Here is a 25861-nt window from a genome sequence, read left to right on the forward strand (position 1 = left end):
CACCCTCTGCGACCCATACCAATGTCCCCAGGCGCTGATCCTGACCCAAGAGGCAGCTTTGGGGGCTGCCCCTGTCCCCATCCCGTGCACGCCCTGTCCCATGGGACAGCGGGGACTGTGTTTTTGGGTGGTGGAGGTCGGTGCGGGGCAGGGGGGTCAGCCGGCGGCGTGGGCCCCGTTTGCCAAGCTGAACAAAGGGGCTTTCTTTCGGCATTGGCTTGGGGGGAGCATGGCCCGTCTGGAAATGAAGCCGCCTGCGTCAGAGGCAGACGGCGGCAGGACGGGGGGTTCTTCCAGAGGGCAGGAAAAGAGGCGGCGGCGGCGGCGGAGCTGTGCCGGAGCCCCCGGGGAGCTGCCGCCGGGAGCTGTGCAGGGGCAAGACCTCGGGACCCTCGTGCCCCCAGCCCCAGGTTGCCCACAGCCGGTAGCAGGAGGATGCTGGGTGCCCGGGGCCGATGCACGGCCACCGTCCTCATCCCATGATACCACCATGATGCCAGCGGTGCTGCCAGTCCACTCCACAAGCCAAGCACAACCCCCAGCTTTGCAAAATATATTTTTTTTGGCTCTGAAAGGCACAAAAATGCCCCATGGAAAGGCGAGAGCGGGCGCACAGGCAGATGTTCAAGCAAAGAGTGAGAGACCTGGCACGACACCAATTCCGGCAGGTCGGTGTCGATGGCAAGTGCCAGCTCCTGGCTCCTCCCCACCACGCCAGGTACAGCCAAAACCTGCCCACAAAAGCAAGCTGTGCAACCCACCAAAACACAAGCAGCTCTGTGGAGCCGTACAGGCGTCGCTGGCGCAGCCATCTGTGCGTGTTTTGGCACTGAAATGCACATCCTATTTCCATGTGATGGATGTGCAAGAAAATGTGTTTGCCTGCAGAGAGGGGATGTGGATGGCGGGATGGGGGCGGGAGCAGGGCTGGCAGGGGAGGCGGGATGCTCAGGTATGGGGCTGGCCAAGGAGAAGCACTGCCTGGAAACGGGCTCGGCTGGACGGAGGCTGTGTTTGGGCGGAAAGCTGCTATGTGGGTGTGTTGGTGCATGAGGACGCTGGGCCGGGGAGTGTGTTGAAACAGAAGGGTTTGATTTTTTCATTTGAAATGGCTTTTCTGATCTCTTGGAATATAAAACGAAACGTTACCAAAGGGGAAAGAAAAAAGTGGGGGGGGAAATCAGCACTAACCATTCCTTCCCACCCTGAAAAATCCCCTTTGCAGTCACATTTTTTGCTTGCTTGTTTGTTTTTCAGCCTGGGAGTGAAGCTGTGCCTCAGAGGTTCACGTGTCCCCATGCTGCAGCTCTGCCAACCCCAGGGCTGCCAGGCGGGGATGGCCTTTGGGGAGCTGGGCTGCGGGGATGCTCCTGGCCAGGGATGCGCCAGTGTGTGGGACAATGGCAGTCGCATTGCCTGGCATTTTCAGAGGAAAGAAGAAACCTCATGGACGTAGCTCAGTGCCCAAATATTACAGGAATGCAACCAAACGGTGCGTGATCCTGCAGCAAGGGATGCTCATGCCCGGGGACCACGAGCTGGTGCCCCCAAGCCCTTCATCCCAGTCCCAGTTAGCACAGGGGCAGGGGGGATGCTCCAAGGGTGATTCGTGCCACCGCGCCTGACCTGGCTTGACAACACAGTTGTGCAGTGGGAAGGTCCTGCAGGATTCACTTTTGCAGCTGTTAATAAAGACAGCAGCTTGTCTGGGGGCCAGCTCTCCCAAGGAAGGATGCTTCCAGCCGTGCGGAGCTTTTGGGGCTCCACCCTGACCTCTCTACGGGTAACGGGTGCAGGCGAGGGCTGCGGGTACCGGAGGTGCTAAGCCACGTGTGGGTCCCTGGCACAGCCCGTGCCCCTGCCTGCCCTGCCTGTCTCTGGGCAGCAGCCAAGAAGGATTTGGATCCATATCCCTATTCCCACGGAATTTAGCCCCCGGAATTCCCATTTTTTTTTTTTATTCTTTCTGGCAATACTTGGTTTAATTTGTCCCTGGTGAGGTGTCGGAACCTGCCGGGCGGCGTGGCTGGAGCCGTCCCAGCTACAGCCGCTGCTATCCCACGCCAGCCACCGCGTCCCCCACGCAGCTCTCCCCGTCCCTTCTCACAGTGCAAAGGGCACCCAGGAGTGCAGGTGCCGACACCCCCGCCCCAGGAGGGTGCTGGGCCAGCCTGCTCCAGGCATTGCCCCCGTCTCCACAACTTCCCAGCTCCCCGCCAGCCCCAGGAGCGCCCCAAGCCCCAGACCCTGCCGATTAGAGACGTTTAACATTCCTCCCAATGCCAAAGGGATATTTTATCAGCAGGTTTTTTTTCCTGCAGACTATTTTCTTTTCACGAAAACATTAAATGGCCTGAGAGATAAGGAGCAAATTTATAGCAGTTCACACTGAAGCAGCCAAGACACTGGCAAGGAAAAAATGCCTTCCCTCCCGCTACCCGCCTTCCCTCGCACGTTCCCCACCCCAGCCACTTCCTCTCATTCTCTCCAAATTCTCCTGACTCCCACGACAATCTCGGCCGCCCCGTCCCGTCTCTTCCTGCCCCGCAGCAGAGCTCGCTGTGAGGTTGCCCACCGAGCCAGAGACCGTGGCATGAGGAGGTGCCGGCACAGTCCTGCTTGCCATGGTCCCAGGGATGCTTGTGAGGACTGCCCGCATCCCGGGGTGATGCAGCCCCGTGTCTAGAGGATATACAGCCTGGATCCATCCTCGTGCCAGGGCTTCTGGATCCAGCCTGTGCAAAGCCTGCCTTGCCTTAAAAATGAGCCAGTCTAAAACCGGGTTAATGTTAACTGTGGGTCTGGGTGAGACCTGCAAGCCCTCCCCTTCCCTCCTCCAATAAAGCATCCCTTGTTCCATCCCTGCCGCTGGGAGCTGCTCAGCAAACCAGTCCTGGGGCTCACAGAGCTGTAATGTTTAACTTACCAAAATCTGCAATAAATTTTCCTAGCGGCCCCCAATCAGCTGGCCCCCATCCGCCGGCGCTGCAGGTTTATGAGCTCTGAAGACCTATAAAGGCCTTTTACTGGCTGCGTTTTTTATTTCAAATTAGAGTGTGACTGGATAAACACCGGACAAAGTACCGATTTACCAGGCACCCCGCGTAGCGCGGGGCGGGGGGCTCCGGGACAGGCTGAGCTGCAGTCCGTGGGATGGACAACGTGTCCCTTCACCCTGGCCAAGCTGGGCTGACGCCTTCCCCTGCCCCGGCTGGCTGAAAGCACCAGGGCTGGGGAAGGGGAACCAGCTTCGGGAGCCCCTGTGGGTGCCAGGGCAGGGGGTGGGCTCCACTGAAGGGCCCCAGTGCTGAAGGGTCCACCCAATCTGGGGAAAACAGAGCACATCGGCGGTCCCCTCTGTCTCAAACCCCGCTTGGAGGTTTGCCACCAGCCGATGTCTTCTCCTGCCCAGATGGTCGAAGCTAACATCTCTTCTATGGGAATAAGGGAGGGATGCAATGCCAGGGACCCAGATGTCCCCATCCCACGTTGAGGTGGCATCTGCAGGAGCAGTGCCAGCCACCCTCTGTGCGAGGGACCTGGAGGTGTCCCTTCCCTGCTGGCAAAAGTGGTGTCACCCTGTTCTACAGGCACCATGGTCTGTCCCCAGGTGCCATGGAGGGAGACGGAGGGGTGAAATGGGTGAGCAGCATGAGCATATCCAATGTGGATATTTTCCAGCCCTCCCCTGCCAGCACCTTGCCTGCTCGCTGCTCCCGGGGATGCTCTTGTGTCCTCGGGATGTGGGCGGGGAGGGGACATGCCGCCAGCCCTCCCCAGCCCCATTCTGCCACCGTTAGTCACAGCTCCATGGGACCATGGGTCTCTGCCATGTCCCCAGGATGGGAGGGATGTTTGGGGTCTAGATTGCAGGGCCGGTTCCCTTCCCTTCATGGCAGGGACACGCAGCATGTCCCAAAACCAGGGACAACCCTTTCCTAGCCTTGAGTTTGAGGGGGTTGGCTGCTGTTTTGGAGGGACAAAATCATGCAGGGGGGTGAATCTGGTGAAGCCGAGCAGTTTTCCAGGCTGTAATTAAGGGTTCCCCCCCCGGCAGGCAGGGGTGCTGGGGCAGAGGGGCCGCTTGCTGCCGCCTCCAGCCCCCCGGGACAGACACCGTGCCCTGGAGCCGAGCGTGGGGCCGTGCTCCCAGCCGCTGTGAGCGCTGGAAGCATATAGGTGGTTAATGCCTTCAGCATGTATGAAATATCCCATATGCTGGGAAACAAAAGGGGCTCTGTGCTATTAAAGTTTCATTTCCCCACTCCCCTCCTCCCGCCCCTCTCCCCGCTGTTCACCCTGCCCTGCGCGGTGCGGCTGGAGGAGAGCAGGCGAGGAGTCCCGGGTGCTGCCGGCCCCCAGCTCCCAGCTGGGACCCCGGGGTCTTGGCACGGCAGGGGGAGCGTGGGCTTGACCCCCCCAGGCTCAGCCGGAGCACATGGAGAGCAGAGAGCTTTGCTTCCCCACGGGAGAAAAGGGAAGGGGAAAGAGGTGAGCGCGGCGAGTACGAGCATCCCTGGGCTTACTGGAGTTGCCCTGGGCTCTGTGGCCGTCCCAGCGGGATGCTGGCTGGGGACGGCTCTCGGTGCCAGGACGGGGGGACGTCCTGGCAGAGCAGAGGGTGGAGGTGGGCTTCCCTGAGACCCCTGGCATGTTTTCCCCATGACAGAGGCTTTCTTGGCTCCTCGGTCCTGCCTGGGATGGGGGACCTCCGTGCCAGAATCTGGCCTGCCCTTGGCTGGGGTGGGCTGGGGATTTGGAGCGGGGAGCAGCCCTTTTCCCCAGGACCCCTGGGGAAAGGATGAGCTGCAGTGGGACTGTGCTGGAGGGGAGAGATGAGGCGGGGGAAGAAGAGGGAGAGCAGCACCGAGTAGGGGGTTTGATGGCAGCGGAGCCAGCCCAGGGAGGCAGCCATGTGCCCCTGGGCACCCCATCAGTGTCCCCTCGCAGGGACAGCCCTTCCTTGTGTCCAGACCCCTGGGGATCCGCAGGGTTTGTCTCCAGCAGCTCCCAGGGCTGCTGGCACTGGTCCCCTGGAGCTCCTGAAGGGGTTAAGAGAGGAGAGGAAAAGTGGAGAAAGAAAACAGAGGGTTGGGAGAGAGCGGCTCGGTCAGGGGCTGTTTGCACTGGCTTGGATGTGTCCTCGGCATGTTTATTCCTACTGCACAAGCACTTTTGCCAGAATGAGAGCCAGACTGCTGAGCGCACACACACGCATGCTGCTTCTGTCGCTCACGCGTGCACCGCCTCATCCTAAAATGCTTCAAAGTCGCACCCTTCCTCTTCCACCTCCTGCCCATTTCCCCCTGCTTTACAAATCGCACGGGGACCCCTCCGAGTAGCGATAGCCAGCAGCCATGCCCCGGCCTCCGGGACTGCTGGAGCCCAGCCGAGCAGCAGCGCTGCTCTCCTGCCTCGCCTGCCCCCACCCCACCCGGTCCAGCCGGGCTTGCAGCCTTGGGCGAGCCGGATGGGAGCAAACCTCATGTCCCAAGGCCACTGGCCCGCTGTGCCGCTGGGGCCAAGGCCTGGGAACGGGCATGTGCTGGGGTTTGGCTGCTTTCCTGGGCTGGAAAGAAAACACCCCCCTCCCCAGGATGCTCTTTGTTTCCCATGGACCGTCCCCGACTGACTGACCGCTGCCCGTGGGGCTTGGAGGGGCCAGACCCTGCGTTCGGGTGCACTCAGTCCCTGTCTTCTCACTGCCCTGCTAAAATGTCCTTGATTCTGGTCCTGGTGGTCCCTGGGCTGTATGCGTCCCTCTCTCAGGTCCCATCCTCTAGGATCAGAGCTGGGGACCGAGGGACTGGCCAGGGCTGCGGGTGCAGGAGCTGGCGGGGAGCTGCTCCCTGTCTCTTAGCAGCACAGTCCTGTTCCCCATGCGCCTCCTCCAGGCTTTAGGGCTTCAGGGATGCCTGGGGGGGGGTCACAGCAGGGAGGACGTGGCTGCCAGGGCTCGGCAAACTTCGGCCGAGCCGCCGGCTCTGCCATTGACCTTGCATTTACACGTGGGCAAGTTGCATGCTGTGATCCAGGCAGCCCCGGGTCGTAGCCCCTCGTTTGTCTGTTTGGGGGGAGCTGGGAGGGCTGCAACAGTGGCAAACACAGCAGTGAAATAGGGCAGTGGCTCGCACTGAGCTGGCCTCTGCGATGGCCCGGGAAGCTCGGCAGCCCCTGGACCCCAGGGGGCTGAGATACTCCGGCTGTCAGTCGCCCCAGCTCGGGTGGCCCCAAGTGCACAGAGGTTGCTTAAACTGGCTTTTCAAGCCCCTGTGGGTTTTTCTGCTTAGTTGATGGGTCGTGCTTTATGTCTGCTGAGGCTGAGCTCCCTGGGGCCGATATGGCTGTGGGATGAGCCCCAACCCCGCTGCAGGGTGAGCCCCAACCCTGCTGCAGGAGGCTGTCCTGCCCTCCTCACCCAGGCAGGTTTTTGGCACAACCGAGAACAGGTGCCCCAACAGCCGGGGGTGACCCCATCCCCACTGTGCTCGCCTCCAGGAGTGGGATTTTGTTTAATTAGCAAGCAGTCATCATCACCCCCCCAGCAAATGTTCGGCGGTATCGCTTGGGAAAGGCGTGAAGGGGCAGCCGTGCCAGCCCTCCCTCCGGCATCTGCTGCTGGAGCTCTGCGGGGAAATTTGGGTGTGGGACCTGCTGTGCCGGCGAGCCAGTGCCTGCACAGCCGGGGCCATTCCCGCTTGATGGATAACGAAGGCGAGCTGCCCGGGGCAGGCAGGGAAGTGTGGAGCGGCGGGGTTGGGAGCTGCCTGTACCCGGCACGCCAAGCCGGCTCACCGCGGCATGCCTTGGGTCTGCTTTGCAGCTGTGGTGGTGCCGGCTGTGGGGAGAGCCCTGCTGTGCTGCCAGCCGGACTGCTGGACCCCAACCGGCGTGACCCTCCCTGCCGTGCCTCCTCCCAGGCGGCTGTCTCGGCTCCGCATGTCCCAGGGCTGGAAGGAGCCTCCGGTTCATCGAGCAGCCCCGAGCGGGTTTATAGCAGCGGGGCTGGGCTTCCCCGCCCTGACTCCCACCAGCCCAGAGCTTGGTCTTTAAGGTCGTCTTGTCTCTCAGACCTCCCTGGTTTTTGCATTTTGTTTGAGCTTTGACAAAGCCAAGCCATAGTTTCATCCCTGGCTTCCCAGAGCGATCTGCTGGGGCTCCAGCTGACCGCCCTATGTCCCCAAGCAGCAGTGGCCAGGGGTCCCTGGGGATGGCCACACACCTCGGTGGCACCTTGGGCTTGCACTGAGCTGCAGCCGGGGGGACCTGGGGTCTGCAGTGCTTGGCAGACCTGGTGCTTTGCTCCCCAAAACTGCCCCGAGAAGGGCAGCTGTGACAGCCAGGCTGGGGCTGTCCTCATCCCCGGGAATGCAGCAGCTGAAGCTGAAGTCAGTCTCCAAGATAAGCAAAGGGCTGCACAGGCTGGGACCTGGCCCACGCAGGCAGCTCCTGGGGTGGTCTGGATGGGACCCCCCCAGGTCAGACAGCCCTGTTAAGGGTGATGCGGGGGAGTAGATTGACTTCTGGCCCCAGCCAGGAGGGCTGAGCAAGGTCAGTGTCACTCCGCTGGAGTGCACAGGCTGTTGTTCAATGGATGTACATCCCCATGGAGCATTGGGGTTTGCTGAAGCCCCCCAACAGCCTGGGGCTGGGAGGTGGTTTGAACGGTGGGAGGAAGGGAGCGGGTTTGCTGAGTGCTGTAACCTGACAAAAAGCACCCCTGGGAGCCAGGGCGGTAGAGCGGGGGCAAACACCCACCGGGGCTTGGCGTGGGATGTTTGTGCTGGGGTACAAAATGCATTTCACCCCAAGCCCAGCCCAGGCTGCACCGTCCTGCTGTCCAAGGGACCAGCATGGGAGCAGAGAGGTGAGCTGCCCAGGGTGACTGCTGTCCTCCCAGAACAGTGGAGGGACAAGCCCAGGGCCCAGGAATCATGCACTGGTGCAAAGAGACGCAGAGCAGTGCAAAGGGATGCAGAGCAGTGCAAAGGGACGCAGAACAGACCCTGCAGCCACATTCAGCCCTTGCTTCCAGCGTGGGGTGGAGGAGGGAGGGGACATGGTCCAGCTGTCCGGGATGCCGCTGTCCTCCCCTTCCCTTGCTCTGCTCACCGCTTAATAAAGACAATTCCTCCTCCTTTCTGCTGCTGCTTCTCCCTGCCAGCTGTGGGCAGGGGATGAGGGTGCAGGTCAGCGTGGGCACCTGGGTGCCAGGACTGGCAGCCCTGTGTCCCCACAGGCACGGGGTGACCACAGGGGTTGCATGGGGACAGGCACTCCTGAATGTTGTTTTTTCCATCCTGGTTTCCGTAAAGGTAGTAAATCAGTGCTGCAAAAGGCTTTTGTTTTCCCCAGCACGCTGCCGGCTGCTGTGCCTGCCAGCACCTGCCTCCGCTGCAGGAGCCAGGATATGGCCATCCCTGCCCGCGCTCCCAGGGCTTGCTCTGGGGACAGGGTCCGTCCTGGTCTGGTGAGACTGGGGTCCTGTCATGCCAAGGGAGGTGACCTGGCATCTCCTCTCTCATCCTGGCAGGGATTTCCAGGGAATCAATCACATCACATCCCAGTTCCCTTGCACCCCTTCCCTGGGTGCTGGACCCCTGCAAAGAGCACTTGGCCCCTGCGGAGAAGGTTTTTCTCCATCCATCCTGCACAGCGTGGCCACGTCCCTCCCATTGCCATCCCCTCCCTGCTGGGAGCAGTCCCGGTCTCCCATGGAAGGATTTTGGGGTGGCACGGGGTGACACCAAGCTGGCCCCAGCCCTGCAAAACTTTGCGGTTTAGCGGTGGGCTCCTCGTGCAGGGGGGTCACCCCACAGGCAGCTCGGCTGTGCCTCCCCCCAGCACGCAGCTCGGCAGCACATCCCGGCCAGGTACCCGGAGAACCGGGGGGGGATATTGGATTGCAGCAGATGGGAGAGAGTGCGGGCACAGGGTGACCCAGGCATGACTCTAAATGCCGCTGGGTGACAGCTACACCGCAAAGACGTCTCCCGTATCAGCTGTGGAGGCAGTGCTCCCTTAAAGAAACACAGGGCCCCCCCAGGGAGCTGCGGTTGCCTTTCGGGGATGCAGCCAACCCAGGCTCCTTGCCCCGTGCAGTGCCACGGGTGAAAGGTGCCACAGGGCGGAAGGTGCCCCAGGGAGAAGGTGCCCAGCTCCCCCGAGGGGACATTCAGCTGCTGGCACAGGAAAGGTGTGAAGATCCCCAGATGTATACATTGCGGCTGGGCTATTTTGGAAAGAGATGGAGCTGATCTTGTGACTGGAGCTGGGGACTGCAAGTCTGGACAGCAGGGTCCTGCCTGAGTGACAGCAACCTGCTGCCTGACCTGGGGGAAACCCGAGAACCCCCGCTGTGCTGGGGACAGCTTTCGCACCCCTTCCTGCCCCCGTCCCGGCTTGTTTAACGATGACGAAAACCAAGCGTTGGGCAGCGATGTGGCTGAGGACAACACAGGAAACTCGGGGACAGAGCCCAGGCTTGGGTGCAAGTCTGACCCCCTCTCTATGGCATCCCTGTGGCCGGGCCACCCGCAGTCCCCAGGGCTGGCCTGAAGCTGCACCCCATTTTTTTTGCAGCTGTGCCACCTCCTGCCCGTGCACCGTGGCTGGGACAGGACCAGCCCAGGCCACCGTGGTCCCCCGGGTCCCCCGGCTGGGTGCCGGGAGCAGATGGAGACGAAGACTTTCTGCAGGCCCTGTCTCCCTCAGGCTCGGAAGCCTGAATGCCAGCAACGCCTGCCAAAAATATTTGTGTGGGAGGTGGAAAGTTAACTTTAGTTTTCCTTTTTTCAATGGCGGGGGGGTGGCAGGGTGTGAGAAAGGCAGGCAGAGGGGCTGTGCATCACCCGCCAGAGAGTGGGCAGGGAAAGATAGCGGAGCAAAAGGTCTCCCTGCTGCCAGATTTCAGAACTTTGTGAATTGAAGGATTTCTTCTCTTTTTTTTTTTTTTTTTTTTGTCTTCCCTCCCCTGGCACCATTTCGCAGCTTCTCGTAGGGCCTCGCTGCCGCCGGGGAGCAGGAGGTGCTTCCTCTGGGGGGCACGGCCGGGCAGCAGCTTGTTGGGGCTGTGAGCTGGGCACCAGTGCCCGACTCGAGCATCCCTTGCTCCCCAGTTTGGTGCTGTGCCCTGAAATGGTCCCCGAAATGACCCTCACACCCTCTACAGCCTCATTGTGCAGACGGGGGTCTGCACAGGCGGGCGGTTGTTACCTGAGCCTGGTTTTGAGGACGTGGCTGGTGATGCTGCTCCTCTTTGCTGCACCCGGGGCACATATACCCATCCTACCCGGCCGGTCTTTGAGCAGACAGGATCAGCCCCACAGCGTTTGCTAGAGATGCACATTACCTGTAAATATTCCCTTCCTGTGCTGCTTGCAGAGCCCAAGAGCCGTGTCCCGGGGGGAAGGCGGCTACTCTGCCAGCAGCTCCGCTGCTGTTCCGCCACCGTTCCCCCGCCGCGGCGCTGGGCTCAGGCTGGTCCCCAGCGAGGCGGCAGACGCGTGACTCGGTATTTCGGCGGTGTGGGCGGCCCCATCCCCGCAATGCATCCTCAGGGAACGCCGCTGCTCGGGTCTCACCAAGGAGGGGTTTGCCTAGGGAACACCAGGATCGTGGGCGCCCATCCCTGGGACATGCCCATCTGCAGAAAACGCTTCCGAAATGGAAAGGGATGGCTTTGGAAGATGTTTTTCAGGGTGGTACGGGCTTGCCCAGCAAACTGTCAAGGCAGCTCTGGTGTAGGATGGGCGGGAATCGTGCCACCCAAGAAACCTTCTCCCTATGGATGGGGCGAGGGGGTGGGAGCGGGGAGGCGGCAGATCCGCTCCGAGAGGATCTCTGCTGACCTGGGCTGGGCTGGGGCTATTTTTGGCAACTTTCTCTTTGTCCTCATTTAAGATAAGCCAGCACCTTCCAGCTCCCACAACTTGCCATGTTTCTAAGGAAAGATGTGGGTGGCTTCCCGCAACTACTGGGGCCCCGAATTATGTAAAGGGTGAGATTCCTTTTTCAGAGAGAAACATCGAAATTTTCCCCCCAGGTTCTCCTTGCAAATCCGTGTCGAATAATTGCAGCAGAGCAAGGCAGGAGGAAGGATTTCAGAAAGGGCAGAAGATTTCCTTTGGGCATTGTCAAAAAAATGCAGTCTTGCGTTTGGGAAATGCCCGAGCGCCTGTTCGGCAGCAAAGCTTTCACTGGTTGTTTTCAAATCTGCCTTCGTTTCCAGAATAACTTTGCTCAGGACGGGAAAAGTTTTGCAGACAAGCTGTACGAGCCCCTGATGAAGCTGCAGGGTGTATTCCTGCCTGAGCTCAACCCGTGGCATTGACCTAGTGCGTTTTCTTACTTCACTGAAAAAACTTGCCGGTCTGAGCCCAGCACTGTGGCAGGGGAACAGCAGCAGAGCTGTTGGCAGAGTACCCGCCTTCCCCTGGGACACAGCTCAGGGAGGGTTTTGGGTCGAGCAGAAACCTCTTTTCCTCCTTGGCCAACTGTTAGGCTGGGAAACCCATCATGGTCCCTGTGCTGTGGGCTCTGTGGGTCTCCCAGCAGCAGCGGTGCCCAGCGGGCGCTCCCCTGGGACCCAGCCTTGCAGCGAGCGTGGCTGGGTGATGCTGCACACATTCCTCATGGCACAGAGGAAATCAGTGCATGCACAAGAAACCTCAACGCTCCCCCTTCCCTCTGCACAGGTCTTTAGATGCTGCTCCTCTGCCCACCTGGACAAGAGAAATTCCTGCAAAATCCTCCTTAGCAACGTGTGTCCTCCAGACAAATCCCTGCGGCTGGGTCTCCAAAAGCTGCCCACTCCTGTGGCGTCGTGCCTGGTCCTCCTGCCTGCAAGAGGAGTAAAGCTGGGCTTGCTTTGGCCATCTTCCCTCTCGGACGCTGCCCATGCTTCCAGGGATGCTGCCAGGAAGGAGCCAGCCCCTCGGCCATGCGGAGCGGGTTTGAAACGCCGTGGAGTGCCAGCGAAGGGAAGCAGCAAAGATGCTGAAGGCAACGCTCCGGCAGCCCTGCCTGCACACCCAGCCCGGCTGCCCCACACCCGGCGAAGCTGTGCCAAACCCGTGTGTCTGCGGGATGGCCGAGGGGGACACCAAGGGGGACACCGGCTGTTGGCAGGGGAGGGGGAGCAGAGGGGGGCAGAGGTGCCATCAGCTCCAGGATGCTCCTGCTTCCGAGCTGGTGGAGCAGGAGGGATGGACAGGGCTGCTGGGAGGGAAGGCAAGTGGGAGCTGCCGGCAGGAGCCCGGGGGGCTCAATGGGGATGCGCCGGGTCCCGCACTGGACGGCAGCAGCCTGGCCTTGGCGGCTGAGCCCACAGCCCCCGCAAAATGCCCTGGCTCTGCCCGAGGGCTGCCCCCCGCAGCAGCCAGCCCCGTGGCCGACCCCAGCCACGAGTGGAAAGTGGTGAAGATCCAACGGGTCCTCATCAACCCTGCCGGCGAGCCAAGGAAAGCAGGTAAGAGAAACCCCCTTTGGCCACCATCCCACACCCCAAAAAGCACCGCTGTGATCCCAGGGCCGCATCTGCCACTGCCCGGCACAGCGGTGGGAACGCCCAGCTTTTCCCAGGGCAGGACCTCCACTGGGTTAGAGGTCCCAGGCTCCCAGCAAGCCGCTGGGACTTATTTAGCTTGAGATGATCTCTCTGGTCTTAAAAATGAGGAGGAATCCGTGGCTTTTCTCAGGAGGGGGGTGGGAAGGCAGTGGGTGGGTTCCCGTGGTCTCCAAGAGCTCAACTGCACCCCGAGCACGGCACCAGCGGGGTGGGCTTCCCGGCCCTCACCCCGGCCGTGGGGCTTGATGGGGCCCTGCCAAAAGTGGGGTGATCAGGTCCAGCTCCTGGGGTGCTGCCTGGGACAGGGACACCTCTCCCCAGTCAGTCGGGGCGGGGATGGCCAAGCATTCTTTATGTGGCTTGGGGCCACCTCTCTTTCAGCCCCTGGTTTAAAAACTGAATGCTTTATTTCAAGCCGGTGGGTTCCTACGATGCTCTCTGCCATCACCTCGCTTCACAGCCCTGTTTCGCAGCCGTTCCTCTCTGTGACTGTCCCTTTGGTCACAGTGACACAAACACAGGCGCATATCTAGGGTTACCACAGCCACTCCTGCACCCGGACCTCCCCACCCCAGGGAGATGCTCCCACAGGATTAGACCCATCCTCTTAGAAGCATCGGACCCATTTTTAAACCCCGCTTCCACTCTTCCTTCTATTTTGTTCCTGCCCAGCTGTTATCTCAGCTGCCACGCGGCGCCGGGGCAGGTGTGTCACTGTCCCCACGGGATGGCCTTATCGGCTGCTGCTGCTCTGCCCAGAGCCTGCTTTTCCCAAAGCAGCCCCCAGGATGGGGGAGGACAGGACCAGCTGGGGATGCTCGACATCAACCTGGTGTCCAGAATCCGTCCCTCGCCTTTTTGGGGTGTCAGAAGTCCTCAAAACCAGCGGCTCCCTGAATGGGACACGGGCTGGGAAGCTCAGCCAAGGTCTTTGGCTCACTGCTGTCCCAGCAGCTCCCCCGGCCGTACGGGCGTCGTGTTTCAGGGCTCAGCACACAAACCAGACAGACCCAAATAGTCTTCCCATTTCTCACTCTGCTCTGGGATGGCAGATCTGCGGTGGGAAAAGGTCAGGCCTGACTCTGTCCAGGCTCAGCATTTTCCTAAGCCGCACCACCATCCAGCACTTTTGCTGCCAGCCTGGAATTTTAAAGTAACTCAACAGGTTTGTTGGAAAGAGTTTGTCTGTCCCGTTTCCTCCCCCTCCAAGTGAGATCACCACCAGCCACTGCCTGCAGGACCCGTCAGACTTTCCAGAGCCTCTGGGCAGGATGTTGCTGAGGGTCCTGAGCGCCGGCAGCAGCGCAGGGACCTTGCAAAAAACCTGCGGGTTTGTGACAGAGAGGTTTGGTTCAGAGCAGGGATGGCGGCAGAGGAAGGAGGGAAGGGCAGGTCCCCACGCAGGTGGCAACAGAGCTGCCTCTGCAGCAGATGTTTGCAGGAGCATCCCTGGGAAGTGCCGGAGATTTGCTCCTCTTCTTCTTAGCTGGCTGGGGGTAAAATACACCCCCTGCCCCATGCAGCTCCTGCAAGAGAAAGGGGTGCAACCATCCGCACCCAAAATCACGCAGCGGTGGTCCCGTGAGCTGGGAGCCAAGCAGGTGCCCCCCGAGCAGTGCAAACCCACCCAGGCAGGTCCCGGGTGCCCCTTTGGTCCCCATCCAGCAGCCCAAGGCCAGGCTGGCTGCTCCCAAATATCCGGCACAGCGGCCCGAGCTGGTTGGCACTTCTCGGGGCAGGCTGGGGAGCACAGGAGCCCCGGGTAGAGGCAGTGGCTGGGAGATGCAGGAGGCAGGACTGGTTTCTCTGTCTGGTGTGCAAATAAACAGAGGGTTTTGCTCCCCGGGGGCTGCCAAGCCAGCGCCAGTCTCCCTCAAAAAACAGAAAAGCACAAAAAAGCAAAGAGGGGCAGGAAGAAAGGAAATTAGAAAGGCAAAAAATAAGGCCAAGAGCTCATCCTGCGGTGTGGACAGGCGGAGGAAGGGGGTGAGGCTGGTCCCACCCGCAGCGGTGCCCGGGAGATCCGCAGCCCCTGCGGGAGCAGGGTGGTGGAGGTGGGAGGTGATGCTGGCTCCCCGGGAATCATCTCGCCCAGAGCTGTAGTCCCCCCCGTCCCCGGGAGCAGACCACCCCTGGCAGAGAGGGCTTTCCATGTTCTTCCCAGGGGATTTTTGTCCAGCTCCAAGTGCCCCAACTCTTTAGGCAGGGGGGAAACTGGCAGCAAGGGGAGGCCCTGCTTGCCCTCCAGGTAAGGTGCTGCGGGTCCCCAGCAGTGCTGGGAAGAGGGAGAAGGGGTAAGGGGGGCGTGGGGGGGATGCTCAGGGCTGGGAAAGGGAGATGTGCGCGGCAGGGAAAAGGGGGATGCGCAGGGCTGGGAAAGGGGGGGGTGCCCTGGGCTGGGATAAGGGGATGTGCGGGGCAGGGATAAGGGGATGCCCCGGCTGCGGGCTCAGGACAGACCCAGCCGGGACGGGAAGCGGCGGGGCAGGGCCGCCGGTGCCGCCGGGGAGGGGGACCCGTCCCGTCCGGTCGGTCGGGCGGGGCGGGCAGGGGCAGGGCCGGCGGGACCCGCCACCCCCCGGCCCCGTCCCCCGCCCGCCGCCCCCCCGGGCCCGCTCCGAGGGCGGAGCTGCCGCAACTTTCCTGCCCGCCGCCTCCTCCCCGGTGCAGTCGGGCTGCGAGGGGCGGCGGCGGCACCGGCACCGGCACCGGCACCGGCACCGACACCGGCACCGCGGGTAGGGCCGGGGCTGGGGAGGCGGCAGCTGCCGCGGGCGGGGGGTACCGGGGGGTGGCGGGGGGAAGCCGGCCGGGGGGGGCCGGGGCAGGGACCGGGGGGTCGGGAGGTGCCAGTGCAGGAGCGGGGGGGGGGGGGGTGACTGGGGGTGCAAGGGGGGTGCTGGGATCTGGGGATGTCCAGGGGGGCTGGCAGTGCACGGGCGGGTGGGGTGGGGGTGCATGGGGGTCCGGGGGTGCACGCCCAGAACCCCCCGTGGGGTGCTGACGGTGGGCGAAGGGCAGGCGAGTGGAGCTGCAGACAGCCCGGCGGGGAGACGAGGGCTGAGCGGCGTTTCTCCCTCGGTAAATTATCCAGGTGGGAGTCGGTTCCCTCTGCCCACACCCGAGGGTCTGGCATGGGGCGTGGGAGGCACAGTGGGGGGACGTGGGGGGACGTGGGGGTCCCCCCCGGGGCTCGGCAGGGTCGTACCTCCAAGCTCTGCAGAGCGTCTTCCCAAGCAACGTCCCCTGTCCCCCCCAGTGGGGACGTGTCCCCTCCCCTGGCCATGCCACCCCGCTCTGGAGACACGAGGTCTGTCCCTCGGCTTGGCAGCCAGCGCGATGGATCCCTTACGGGTTTTGCAAGGGACAGGCGAAGGCCCCGTTTCGTCCTGCTCCCCTCCCCTCTCCGTCCATCCCACGGGGCCAAGCCAAGCCAGATGACCTTCTCCCGCCAGGCCAGCGCCTCTGGCTCATGGCACCAGCCCGGCGGAGCTGTCACCAGGGCCCCAGCAGCCCGGGATGTGTCACGGCGAGTTTGAGCACCGGCGGGCATCGGGGGGCTGGGACTCACCTGCCAGGCGGGATGGGGTCCCTGTGGGACCCGGCCATGGGATGGGCTGGCTCTGCTGTGTGCCAGGCGCGTGGATGGCAGGGCAGCCTGGAGGAGGTCTAGCCCGGTTCCAGCCTCCTTTTGCAAAGCCAAAAGCTTAAATTTGGCTGGCTTGGGGAAGGTTCTGCCTCCACTTTTGTGGTAGCAGCAGCCTCTTCTTCCCCAACATGGATGCACGCAGGGCTGGGGCTGCTCGCTGCATCCCCTTGGCTTAGCGTGCCCTGGGAAAGCGGGGCTGGGGCAGGGGCAGCCAGTCCCTATTAAAGAGCAAAAAAAACCCCCCAGCCCCTTTCCTCCTCCCCCCAGGTGGCAGATGGGTGCCCCAGGGCTTGGTGCTTGGAGACTGCCGGGCCATTTTCAGCAGGATTTGGGTGCTGAGTGCCAGGCAAGGCTGGGGCACGGCTGCAAGCCGGGAGGAGCGTTGGGAGGCAAACAGCTCCAAATCCAGCAAAGCCCTTGTGAACAGAGCACAGAGAAAACTTGCAAGCGCATCGAATTTTCTCGCTGTGCCAGACTTTGTCACTGGCAAAGGCACCCGAGAGGAGAGGCCCAGCACGGTGCACCCTGCCAGGCAGGCGAGGTTGCTCCCACCACGGCACCCACCGCTTGAGCCACGGCTTTTTGGGTCTGCAGGACTGGCACGGACAAAAACTTCATGGAGGTTTTATGTCTGGGGTATAGGAGGGTTGGAAGCTGGGAACGAGGCAGAAAATTGTCATATTTTTATCCCTGTTTGAATCATATCTGTTTCTAGCAAGCTCGACCGCCTGTCTGTGCTACCCTCCTTGTTTTCCTAGCAGCAGATTATTTGGGATAACTCTGGGAGCTGGAGGGAAGCACGGACTTAAATGTGTGCAAGTTACCGTGCATTGCAAAAAATCCTGCACAGCTGTAGTTGGGGCAAAAGGCCAGTTGGCTTCTCTGCCAAAAAACCTGCTTACATTTCCTCGGTGTCCAAAGCCCTCAATGTTTGGGTGAAAGCACTGGATTCCCCCTCCCCAGCACTGCCTGGCTGTAGATGCGCGTTCGAGTTCGTGGCAGGGAGGTGGCTCGGCAGTGCCATGTGTCCCTCTGGAGATGGGGTTTGTCTTGGTTTAATTCTTGGTTTTGCCCGTGGGATTTTGCCAGCAAGAGGCACCGTTTGGGTTGACCCACAGCAGCCCAAGAAATGTTCAGAAAGGCAGAAGAGCGCCTGCTGGTTATGGATGGTGGCTGCTGCACTGTGCAAAGGTGGATTTGGGGTTTCTGGTCTGTGCTCTGCCTGGCCCTGGACAGCCCTGGTCCGGTGGGACATCCTGAGCATCATCCCGCAAGCTGGCCAAGGTGGGCTGCAGCACTGGGATGGCCGAGCATCCAAACCAGGAGCAGGCTAGGGATAGATTTTGGAGTCACCTGCCAGCCTTGAGTCCAAGATTTCACATGGTTTGTTGTATCCCAACGGACCCACTGGGACTCCGATACCTCTTGGCTTCTCCGTACAAGGACTTCTCACCGTCACGTCTGGTGCTTGCAGCCACCCAGGCCTGCAAGATGGAAGCTTCCAAGTTGCTGGTTTTCTTTATGTGACAACCCAGCCACATCAAGACCAGCAACTGAATCTGTTGGCTCAGAGAGCCCTGGGGTGTCTCCCCTCCCTGCAATTTGGGGCCAAATCCTCATCTTATTTCAGCTTTTGGAGTCAATGTCAGGGCAGGGTGGGCCACAAGCAGGGTCTGATACGTCCTTGTCCTTCACCATCGTTTGGGGTCAGATGGTGACTCCAGCCTTTGCCGGCTGGACTTCAGATGCCCTGCAGTAGCTCTGTGCAGGGGGACCCATCCCTTGCACGGAAAGCTGAGCTGGAAGGAAATTTTTTTTCCCCATCTGGCCAGGAGGGGAGAGCAACAAAAATGCCTTTCATCACCCTCGTCATCCTTGCTCTGGAGGAGACAGCACAGTACGTGCTGCGGGAAGGATGACTGACAGCTTGCTAAGAAGCTGTTAAGCCCTGCACTTGGGAGATGTTGCTGGACCCTGGAGCAACGGGAAACGGATGGAGCAAGTGCCTATATAAATATATAGGTAGAGATCTATAGGCTCCTCTGTCTGGAGCTGAAATGCATTGCGCCAAAACAGCACTCAGGGGCTGTTGGCCGGCTGCTCATGTGTGCCGGCAGTCCAGCGATCCTGTGGGGCACAGGGAGCATCTCCTTCCCTGGCATCCCTGGACCGCAGGGCTGGGGGCTGCGGGGGGACCCCCCCAACGCAAGGATGCGGCAGCAGAGAGGGCTGGCGGGGCTGGATTCATTGTTCTTGGGAGAAGCTGGGACATTTGGAGAGGGAAGATGTTTCCTTCCCGAAGGGCAGCGTGGTGGTGAGCCGGTGCGCAGTGTGGGAGGGAAGGAAGGAAGAGTGGAAGAGCGCAAGAAGAACCGGTCACCCTTTGGATTTTGGACTGGACTCCCGTTAATGGGCGGAAGCTGGTTTCCATTGCTGCGTGAGCACCGGGTGCCCTTGGCCGTACATAGTTTTGCTTTCGCCTCCTCCCCGGGACGCTCGGGCTGCCTTCAGCCCTGCACCCCTCCGCCTCCTCCCCAGCACCTGGACATTTTCAGCACATTGAGCTCCCTCCTGCCTGCCTGGGACTGGGGAGAAGCACCCAGGCAGAGTCCACCCGAGGCTCCCCGGCTGACAGGGGATGGCAGGGAAGGATGAAGGTACGTTCCCTGTGGCCGAGAAGGGAGCGAGGGGGGCAGGACCCTCCCCGGGTGATGGGGGTCCCTCCGGCCGTCGCGGCAGATGGCTAAAGGCTCTCGCGCCAGGTCGAATAACCTCATCCTATGGCTCAGACCGGAGGGGAGAAGGGAGGGAGGTGGTCCTTGCCCTTTGGCTGGGGATGGGATGTCACCCCGGGTTGAGCGATGATGAGCCACATTTGCAGCGATGCCCGCAGAGCTGGGTTGCAGGGCTGCAGGGTCCGTCTGTCTGTCCGTCTGTTCATCCTCTGGGCCGCGTGTGGCTGTGCAAGCAGGGCAGTGTTCAGGGTTGTTCTCTGCAATTTCCTCTGGCCTGCTGGAGGCTTCGGTGCTCTCCATTTGTGCGATAAAAATTGGATGTGAAGAGCAATTATTACCCCCCCATCCCCATTAGTATCCTGAGGGATTCACTTCCAGTGGGCTCGGGTGGAGCAGCCCGGGAATGGTGGGCACCAGCTGGGCAGGAGCAGAGGGGTTTGGAAGCATGTTGGGGATGGAGGGCCACGAGGCCATGATGGGAGCAGATGCCAGGCAGGGGATTCCAGGTTGGGGGCTCCCACCCAGGAGCACTCCCTGGCCTGGAGGGATGCCCATGCCGGGGACAGCAGCAGGGGATGGGGATACCTGGAGGGCAAAATCCCAGGGGACAAATCCCGGCGCTGGTCCCGGCTACACAGGAGTGTATCCGGCAGCTAGTCCAAGCAGGAACGGGCTGGCCAAGAGCTGAGTCATCCCTCCAGCACGGAGGAGATCCCCCAAGGCCCCTTGGTTGCTGTTAAAAGGCAGTAGCAAGAGCGAGAGGCTGTGAAATGGCTCCGCCGAGAGCTCGGCTTCTTAGGCGGCCTCGGCCTCTGAGAAAGCATGGATGCTCGCCTCGGAGCACGAATTTCGCAGACATCTGGAGCCTGTGGCTTATTTCTCAATGGCTCCTTGGCCGTATTTCTCCTCCGTTTCAGAGATAAAGGCGGCGAGGGTGACCCCGTGGAGCGGGAGCCGCGGTGCTGGCCGCCCTCCAGCCAGCCTGGCCGGAGGAAACCGCAGCCCCGCTCTGTGCCGCCGCCAAAGCAAATAGAAATGGGGCGTTAAACAATGCCGGGCGCTAACCGGGAGAGATGTTGGCCGCCGGCATCGCTGCTGCGGACGGGCTCCTTGTCTCCAGGAGAGAGTTTCCAGTGGCATCTCTGCCTCCTCTCCCCCATGCCCAGCCAAAACACTCCTGTCGAGCAGCCTGAAGGCTTCACCCACCCTCCTCCTCCTCCTCTCTGGCCCCTGCAGGGAGGCAGGGCCATCCTGCGTGCCTTGGCAGTGCTGGGGCCAGGGCAGGGAATTGCTGGGTGCTGAGGGAGGCAGGAGGGATGAAGGGTGAGGAAGAGGAGATGCCCAGCTTGCAGCAGCCCTCCTGCTTCACCGTGGGCTCGCTGGAAGGATTTGGCTTAGTCATTCATCCCTTCCCTTGCTGGTAGGCTGAGCCACTGCTGAAAATATCCTGGAAGGCTCCCAAGCGGCACAGAAGGCAAGAAAATGAGAAACACATGAAGGAAGGGATGGGAAAGGAAGGGAGGAGAAGGGGAGCGGGTGTTGTTGGTGCCCAGAGGAGCGGGGCTTGGGGCGGGTGGCCCTGGCCACCCACCTCCCTGCGGGGCCGGAGGGGGGGACACCCCATCACAGCCATCCCGGCAGCGCGTTTGGGAAGGGGCTGCACCCTTGGTGGGCGCTGGCGTGATGCTGATGCTCCACACTGGTGTCTGTCCCCGAGCAGTGGCCTCGGCGGGGCTGGGGACGCTGCCTTTCCCGCGGGTGCTTCAGGGCGCACTCATAGGAAATTGCTCACCCCGAGAAAATGCATTCCCGGCAGCTCCACATCCTTTTGGCCTTCGGGAAGGGCTGGTGCCCTGACCTTTTGGCCAGCACACGGGAAGCCCAGTGTGACTCCCGCCACCCGCTGCAGGGCTTTTGCTGGGCTTTTAGCACTTTGCTTTTAGCACTTGTGTAGGCTCCCAAGGTATGAGGTTGGTGTCTCACTGCGGGCTGTGTCTGTCTGGCCAGTCGGGATCGGCACAGCTTCTGTCGGCTGCTGCCATCTCGTGTTGCTCCATAAATCAGACCCCACATGGGGCTGGCCACCAGCTTCGCCATGAGGTTACGGCAGGCTGGCATCTCCCCGCTGACGCTGGGTTTGCTTTCCTGCCCTCTCGGGGCTAAGCATGCCGGGATTTGGGGCAAGGGGCCGGCGGACACATGCTGGCCCCTTCCCTGCCCACTGCCTCTTCGAGCCGGAGGCCAAAACCATGTGAGCTGCAACCTGAGACCTGCCGAAGCCCTTGGAGAAATTCCTTTCCCATACAGTCACAACGGCAGGACAGGAGGAAAGGTTCCTGAGTGTCCCGTGGTGTCCCCTGGGCTTTGCCGTCTGTCCCCCCGGCATGCAGAGCTGCAGCTCAGCATCTCAGCGAGGGCCGCACTGGGTGCCCATCACCCCTGGACTATGACATCTCCCCTGGCGTATCCCAACCCTGGAGCATCCCTCCTGCCTTCCCCCAGCTGCCAGGGAAGGGATTGGGATGCCGAGGGATACCTGGAGGAAGGGCTGCCAGACCTGGATGGGGAGGGCTGGGATCCCATGTCCCAGCTGAGCCCCCCCTAACCCCTCTCTCCCCTCTGCCCAGGTCTCTCCCGCAGTGCCAGCCTCTCCGAGAAGGAGCTGAAGGAGGCGAAGGCGCAGAGCCGGCGGATCGCAGCGCAGCTCACCACGGCACCTGGCCCCAGCTCCAAGGGCGTCCTGCTCTTCAACCGCCGCAAGCAGCGCATTGACGGGCTCGCCGGGGCTGGGCATGGCGGGGGGCTGCCGCTGAGCCCTGCGCCCCAGCCTCGGCAAGCAGCCATGGAAGAGGGCGAGGGGCAGGGGACAAAGCCGGAGCCCAGCCAGCCCAGCACCCCAGGAGAGGAGCTGCGGGCGAACGCCTCCCCGTGCCGGGAGCCGCCTGCCGAAACCCCGCAGGTCCCGCTTAGCATCTACCTGAAGGAGAACATGGCGTCAGCTACCACCAACAGCATGCAGGAGCAGGCTGCCAGTGGGATGGAGAGTGGGGTGGGGGGTCTCAGGGATGCGGGAGCCGCTGCGGGGCCGAGCACAGTGGCTCTTGCCCTGCCGCAGAGCCCTGAGGAGGGGAAGAATGGCAAAGTGCCCGGCGAGGTGCCCAGCACGCTGGTGGAGACGGCCACGGGGACGGCATCCCCGGCCGGCCAGCAGCAGAACGGGGCGTGGAGCCGGCAGTACTATGAGGTCCATCTCACCTTGGCCAAGCCCAAGCCTGTGAAGAACCGGACGGCCAGACCCTTTGGCACCCAGGCGTCCCCCGCCAAGGGCCAGCCTGCGGAGGGACCCCCCACCCCCGAGCTGCCCCCGCCGCCCACCTACGCGGAGACCCTGAGCAGCCCCCCGCCACTCACCCGTGTCCGCTCGCCCCCCGCCTACTCGGCCCTGTACCCGCCCTGGGAGCAGAACATGCTGCCAGGTCCCCCCCTGGTCTGCGGGGTGAGCGGACCAAACCCCCTGCCCAAAACGGGGATCCTGGAGGAGTCAGCTGCCCGGAGAGCCGGCAGAAAGTCCATGTTCACCTTCGTCGAGAAGCCGAAGCTGGGCCCCAACCCTGATCTGCTGGACCTGGTCCAGAGTGCAGACAGCAGGAAGAAGCAGAAGGAGCAGGGGGAGCCCGGTGCCGAGGACGAGCCCTTTGCCCTTGGGGCTGAAGCTGCCAACTTCGTCCCCAACAGCATGGCCAGGGGCGGGCAGCACCTCCCGCCGGCCGAGGATGCTCCGGCGTGGTCCTCCTGCCTCAAGTCCCCCACCATCCAGCCGAAGCCGAAGCCGCAGCCCAGCCACAACCTCAGTGAAGCGAGAGGGAAGGGGGCTGAGCTCTTCGCCCGCCGGCAGTCCAGGATGGAAAAGTTCATCGTCGAGGCTCCCTCCCAGCCCCAGCTGCTGCGGTCCCCATCACCCACCATGTCCCTGCCTCCCTCCTGGAAGTACGATGCCAGCGCTTGCCTGTCACCCATGGTCTCCAGACACCCCTCCAAGAGTCCCTCCAGGCCCTCCAAAACCCCCCCGGCATCTCTGTACGGTGGCAACCTGATAGAGAATGAGGTCTCCCAGAAGGAGCTAGAGATCTCCAAGCACCAGCCCTACCAGCTCCAGTCTTCGCTCTTCATCCTCTCCCCATCCAAGGGGCCAGCGAGGTCCATCCCGCGGGAGGTCCCTCCACCCAGACCCTCTCTTCCTGACGCCTACCCCTACCCCCAGCAAACCTCCTGCCCGACCTCTCCATTGCCTCCTTCCCCCGTTTGGCACCCCCCCGCTGTGCCCAGCACTGTCCAGACCACCTCCAACCCCTTCCCGGGCACCGCCGGGGCTCTGCCCCTGACTCGCAGCAGCCGTGCTGGTCCTGGAGCCCCAACCGAGGTACTGCTGGCCTCCCCGTGCCGCCTGCTGCTGCCCCGAGCGAAGGGGGGCTTCCAGGCGCCCCGGCCCTCCTACTCCACCAGGAACGCCGGCATTGAGCCGCAGGTGTGGAAACCTTCTTTTTACTACAAGTAGTGGTGGTGGAGAGAAAAACATGGGGGTTTTAGGCTTCCCTCCGCCAGCTGAGTCCTCCCTAACTGCTCACAGGTGTGCCAAAAGCCAAACCAGCCACAAAAAAGGGGGAAAAAAGAAAAGGAAATAGAAAAAAGAAGTAGCTGGGAGGCTGCAGTGCCGGGACTGTGGGTGAGACAGGCGCTGCCGAACCCCTGGTCTAATGGGAGCTGAGGGGTCCCAGGGAGGTGGCGGGAGTTGGGGGCATAGAGCCCGCAGGATCCCAAAGAGCCATCGGGAGCCTGCCCACCCCGCCGGACCGCTGGCACTTTCTCTCTTCTCTCACCTGGAAACTGTATGGAGCATCGCATCTCTGGCTCCGTCCTTTCCTTGCCTCCTGCCTTTCTAGTGCTCCTGGCCGGCAGCTGCTGGCTCTGCCCGCTCACCCGCAGCCCCTCTGTCCTGCCGGCTCCTATCGGCCTCCTACCAAAGCAAACCTGGAGGGGACACACTGCCTTTCTGCCTCACTGTGCCTGCTCCTGTCTCCTTTGCTGCTCCTTCAGGATCTGTCCTCGTCTGCTTCCATGCTGCGACTGAGAGCCACATCCCTGGGGGAACGGCGGAGCCCCACGGTGCTGGGGACACTGCGGGGTTCCTGTCCCTCCCCACGCTGGGTGCTGGAGCTGGGGATGGGCAGCGCTGCTTGGCGCGGCCGGGAGCGAGGGATGTGCCAGGCAGAGGGTGCTCAGCCCGATGCTCGTGGTCCAGCCGTGCCTCTGCCTGTCCCTTGCTCCCACCGCTCTCCCCACGGTAACGAATTGCCTTTCGACTGTGCTTTTATTTCTCCTGCGTTTTTCTTTTTTTTTTCCCCCTCTTTCTGAATACACTCTCTGCGCTGTCAGACCTGGCTCTTCTCTTTTCTGCCGGCTGGGGAGCAGCTGCCGGGCGATGGACCCCTGGGGCAGCGCAGGGTGGGGGGTTCCATGCATCACCTGGAGGGAGGCTTTAGGAAGCTGCAGGTAGCGAGAGGTCCTGGGTCATATTTTGGGCAAGGATGGTTAACTGCAGGCTTAGCCTGCCCCGACCTCCTTGGCTGGTGAGGGGGTGCAGAGGCAAATGCATTTTTAGGGAGCCCTTGCAGGGGGTGCAATGCATGAGGATGCATCCCCAGTTCCCGCAGGGCTGAGCCAGCATGGAGGTTGTCCCAGCACCAATCCTGCCCCTGTCCCTCTGCCCTGCCCCCTTCATCCCCCTGAGTGGTGCCGGCACTAACCCGGTCTCTGTCCCCCTCCAGGAAAGGCGGCCGTCCCTCCCCGCCTCACCCACCTGGACGCCCCGGCTGGCGCGGTGCCCGGGCAGCCTGGACGGCTGGGCCAGCCCGGCCTCAGTGCCCGAGCTGGACGAGGGACCCCCCATGTCCCCTCCGTGGAGCGAGAGGTCCCTGTCCCCGCTGCGGCAGGACGCTGACCCCCAGGCCAGCCGGCAGATGCAAGCACGGCTCGCCAGGAACATCATCAACGCTGCCCGGAGGAAGAGCTCCTCTCCCAAAGCCGTGGGGCCGGAGGGCTCCCTGCCCTTCACCCCCATCCCCGCCGGCACCCGCAGCCTGCCCCAGTCCCCCCGGCCGGCGCGGCCGGAGAGCTCCAGAGCCCCAGCACCGCAGGCTGCCTGCGGTGTGCTGGGGAGCCTGGGCAGCCCCTCGCCCACCCACAAAAACCCCCTGCGATCACCCCGGGTGGATGGCCCCCAATTTTGTGCCTCCCCTGGGATGTCCCGAGCTGCCTGGGCAGAGGGTCACCGGCTCCTGCTGCCAGCTGGTGTGTCCCCCAGCCCCAAGAGCCCCCTGCCATCCCCCGTGGTGGGAGGGCGGTCCCCAGCCAAGCGCTGCACCTCCCGGTCCCCCACAGATTCGGATGTCTCCCTTGACTCCGAAGACTCGGGGGCCAAGAGCCCGGGCATCCACAGCTTCAACCTCTGCCCCCGGGGCTGGACCGGCAGCCTGCGGCTGAAGCCAGGGGGGCTGCCCTCGGGGGCCCCCTGCACCTCCTAGATGAGCCAGCCCCGGCCAGGCCACCCTCTCCCTGCTCCTACCAACTCGGGCGATGCCACCCGCTGACCCCCCAACCCACCAGGAACACCCCAACCCTCGGGGCTGAGGTCCCCAAAAACCGGTGTCCCCACTCGCTGGCGGAGCTGCCACGGCCCCTCGGTGTGCCGGCGGGGTCAGGTGCCCCCCACTGCCCGCCATTCCGTGGCCCCGCTCTATTTTTACCACCCTAACCTTTCGGGGCAGGACTGCGTGGTCAGCAGGCAGAGCAGGCACCGGGCGGGAGCCAGCCCCTGGCACGGCCCGCTCCGTCCGCAGTCCCGCACCACAG

At 62.4% G+C, this 25861-nt stretch overlaps 1 protein-coding gene across 1 annotated transcript; it reads left to right on the top strand.

Moving 5' to 3' along the window:
• Positions 1–11994: 11994 nt before the first annotated feature.
• Positions 11995–25533, top strand: SYNPO (synaptopodin). Its single transcript, XM_075715767.1, has 3 exons — positions 11995–12469; positions 21580–23477; positions 24778–25533. Exons 1-3 carry the CDS (start codon positions 11995–11997, stop codon positions 25531–25533), a joined length of 3129 nt encoding a protein of 1042 aa, XP_075571882.1.
• Positions 25534–25861: the final 328 nt, after the last annotated feature.

The sequence above is a fragment of the Pelecanus crispus genome, chromosome 8 (assembly GCF_030463565.1).
Source record: "Pelecanus crispus isolate bPelCri1 chromosome 8, bPelCri1.pri, whole genome shotgun sequence".
Taxonomy (NCBI): Eukaryota; Metazoa; Chordata; class Aves; order Pelecaniformes; family Pelecanidae; genus Pelecanus; species Pelecanus crispus.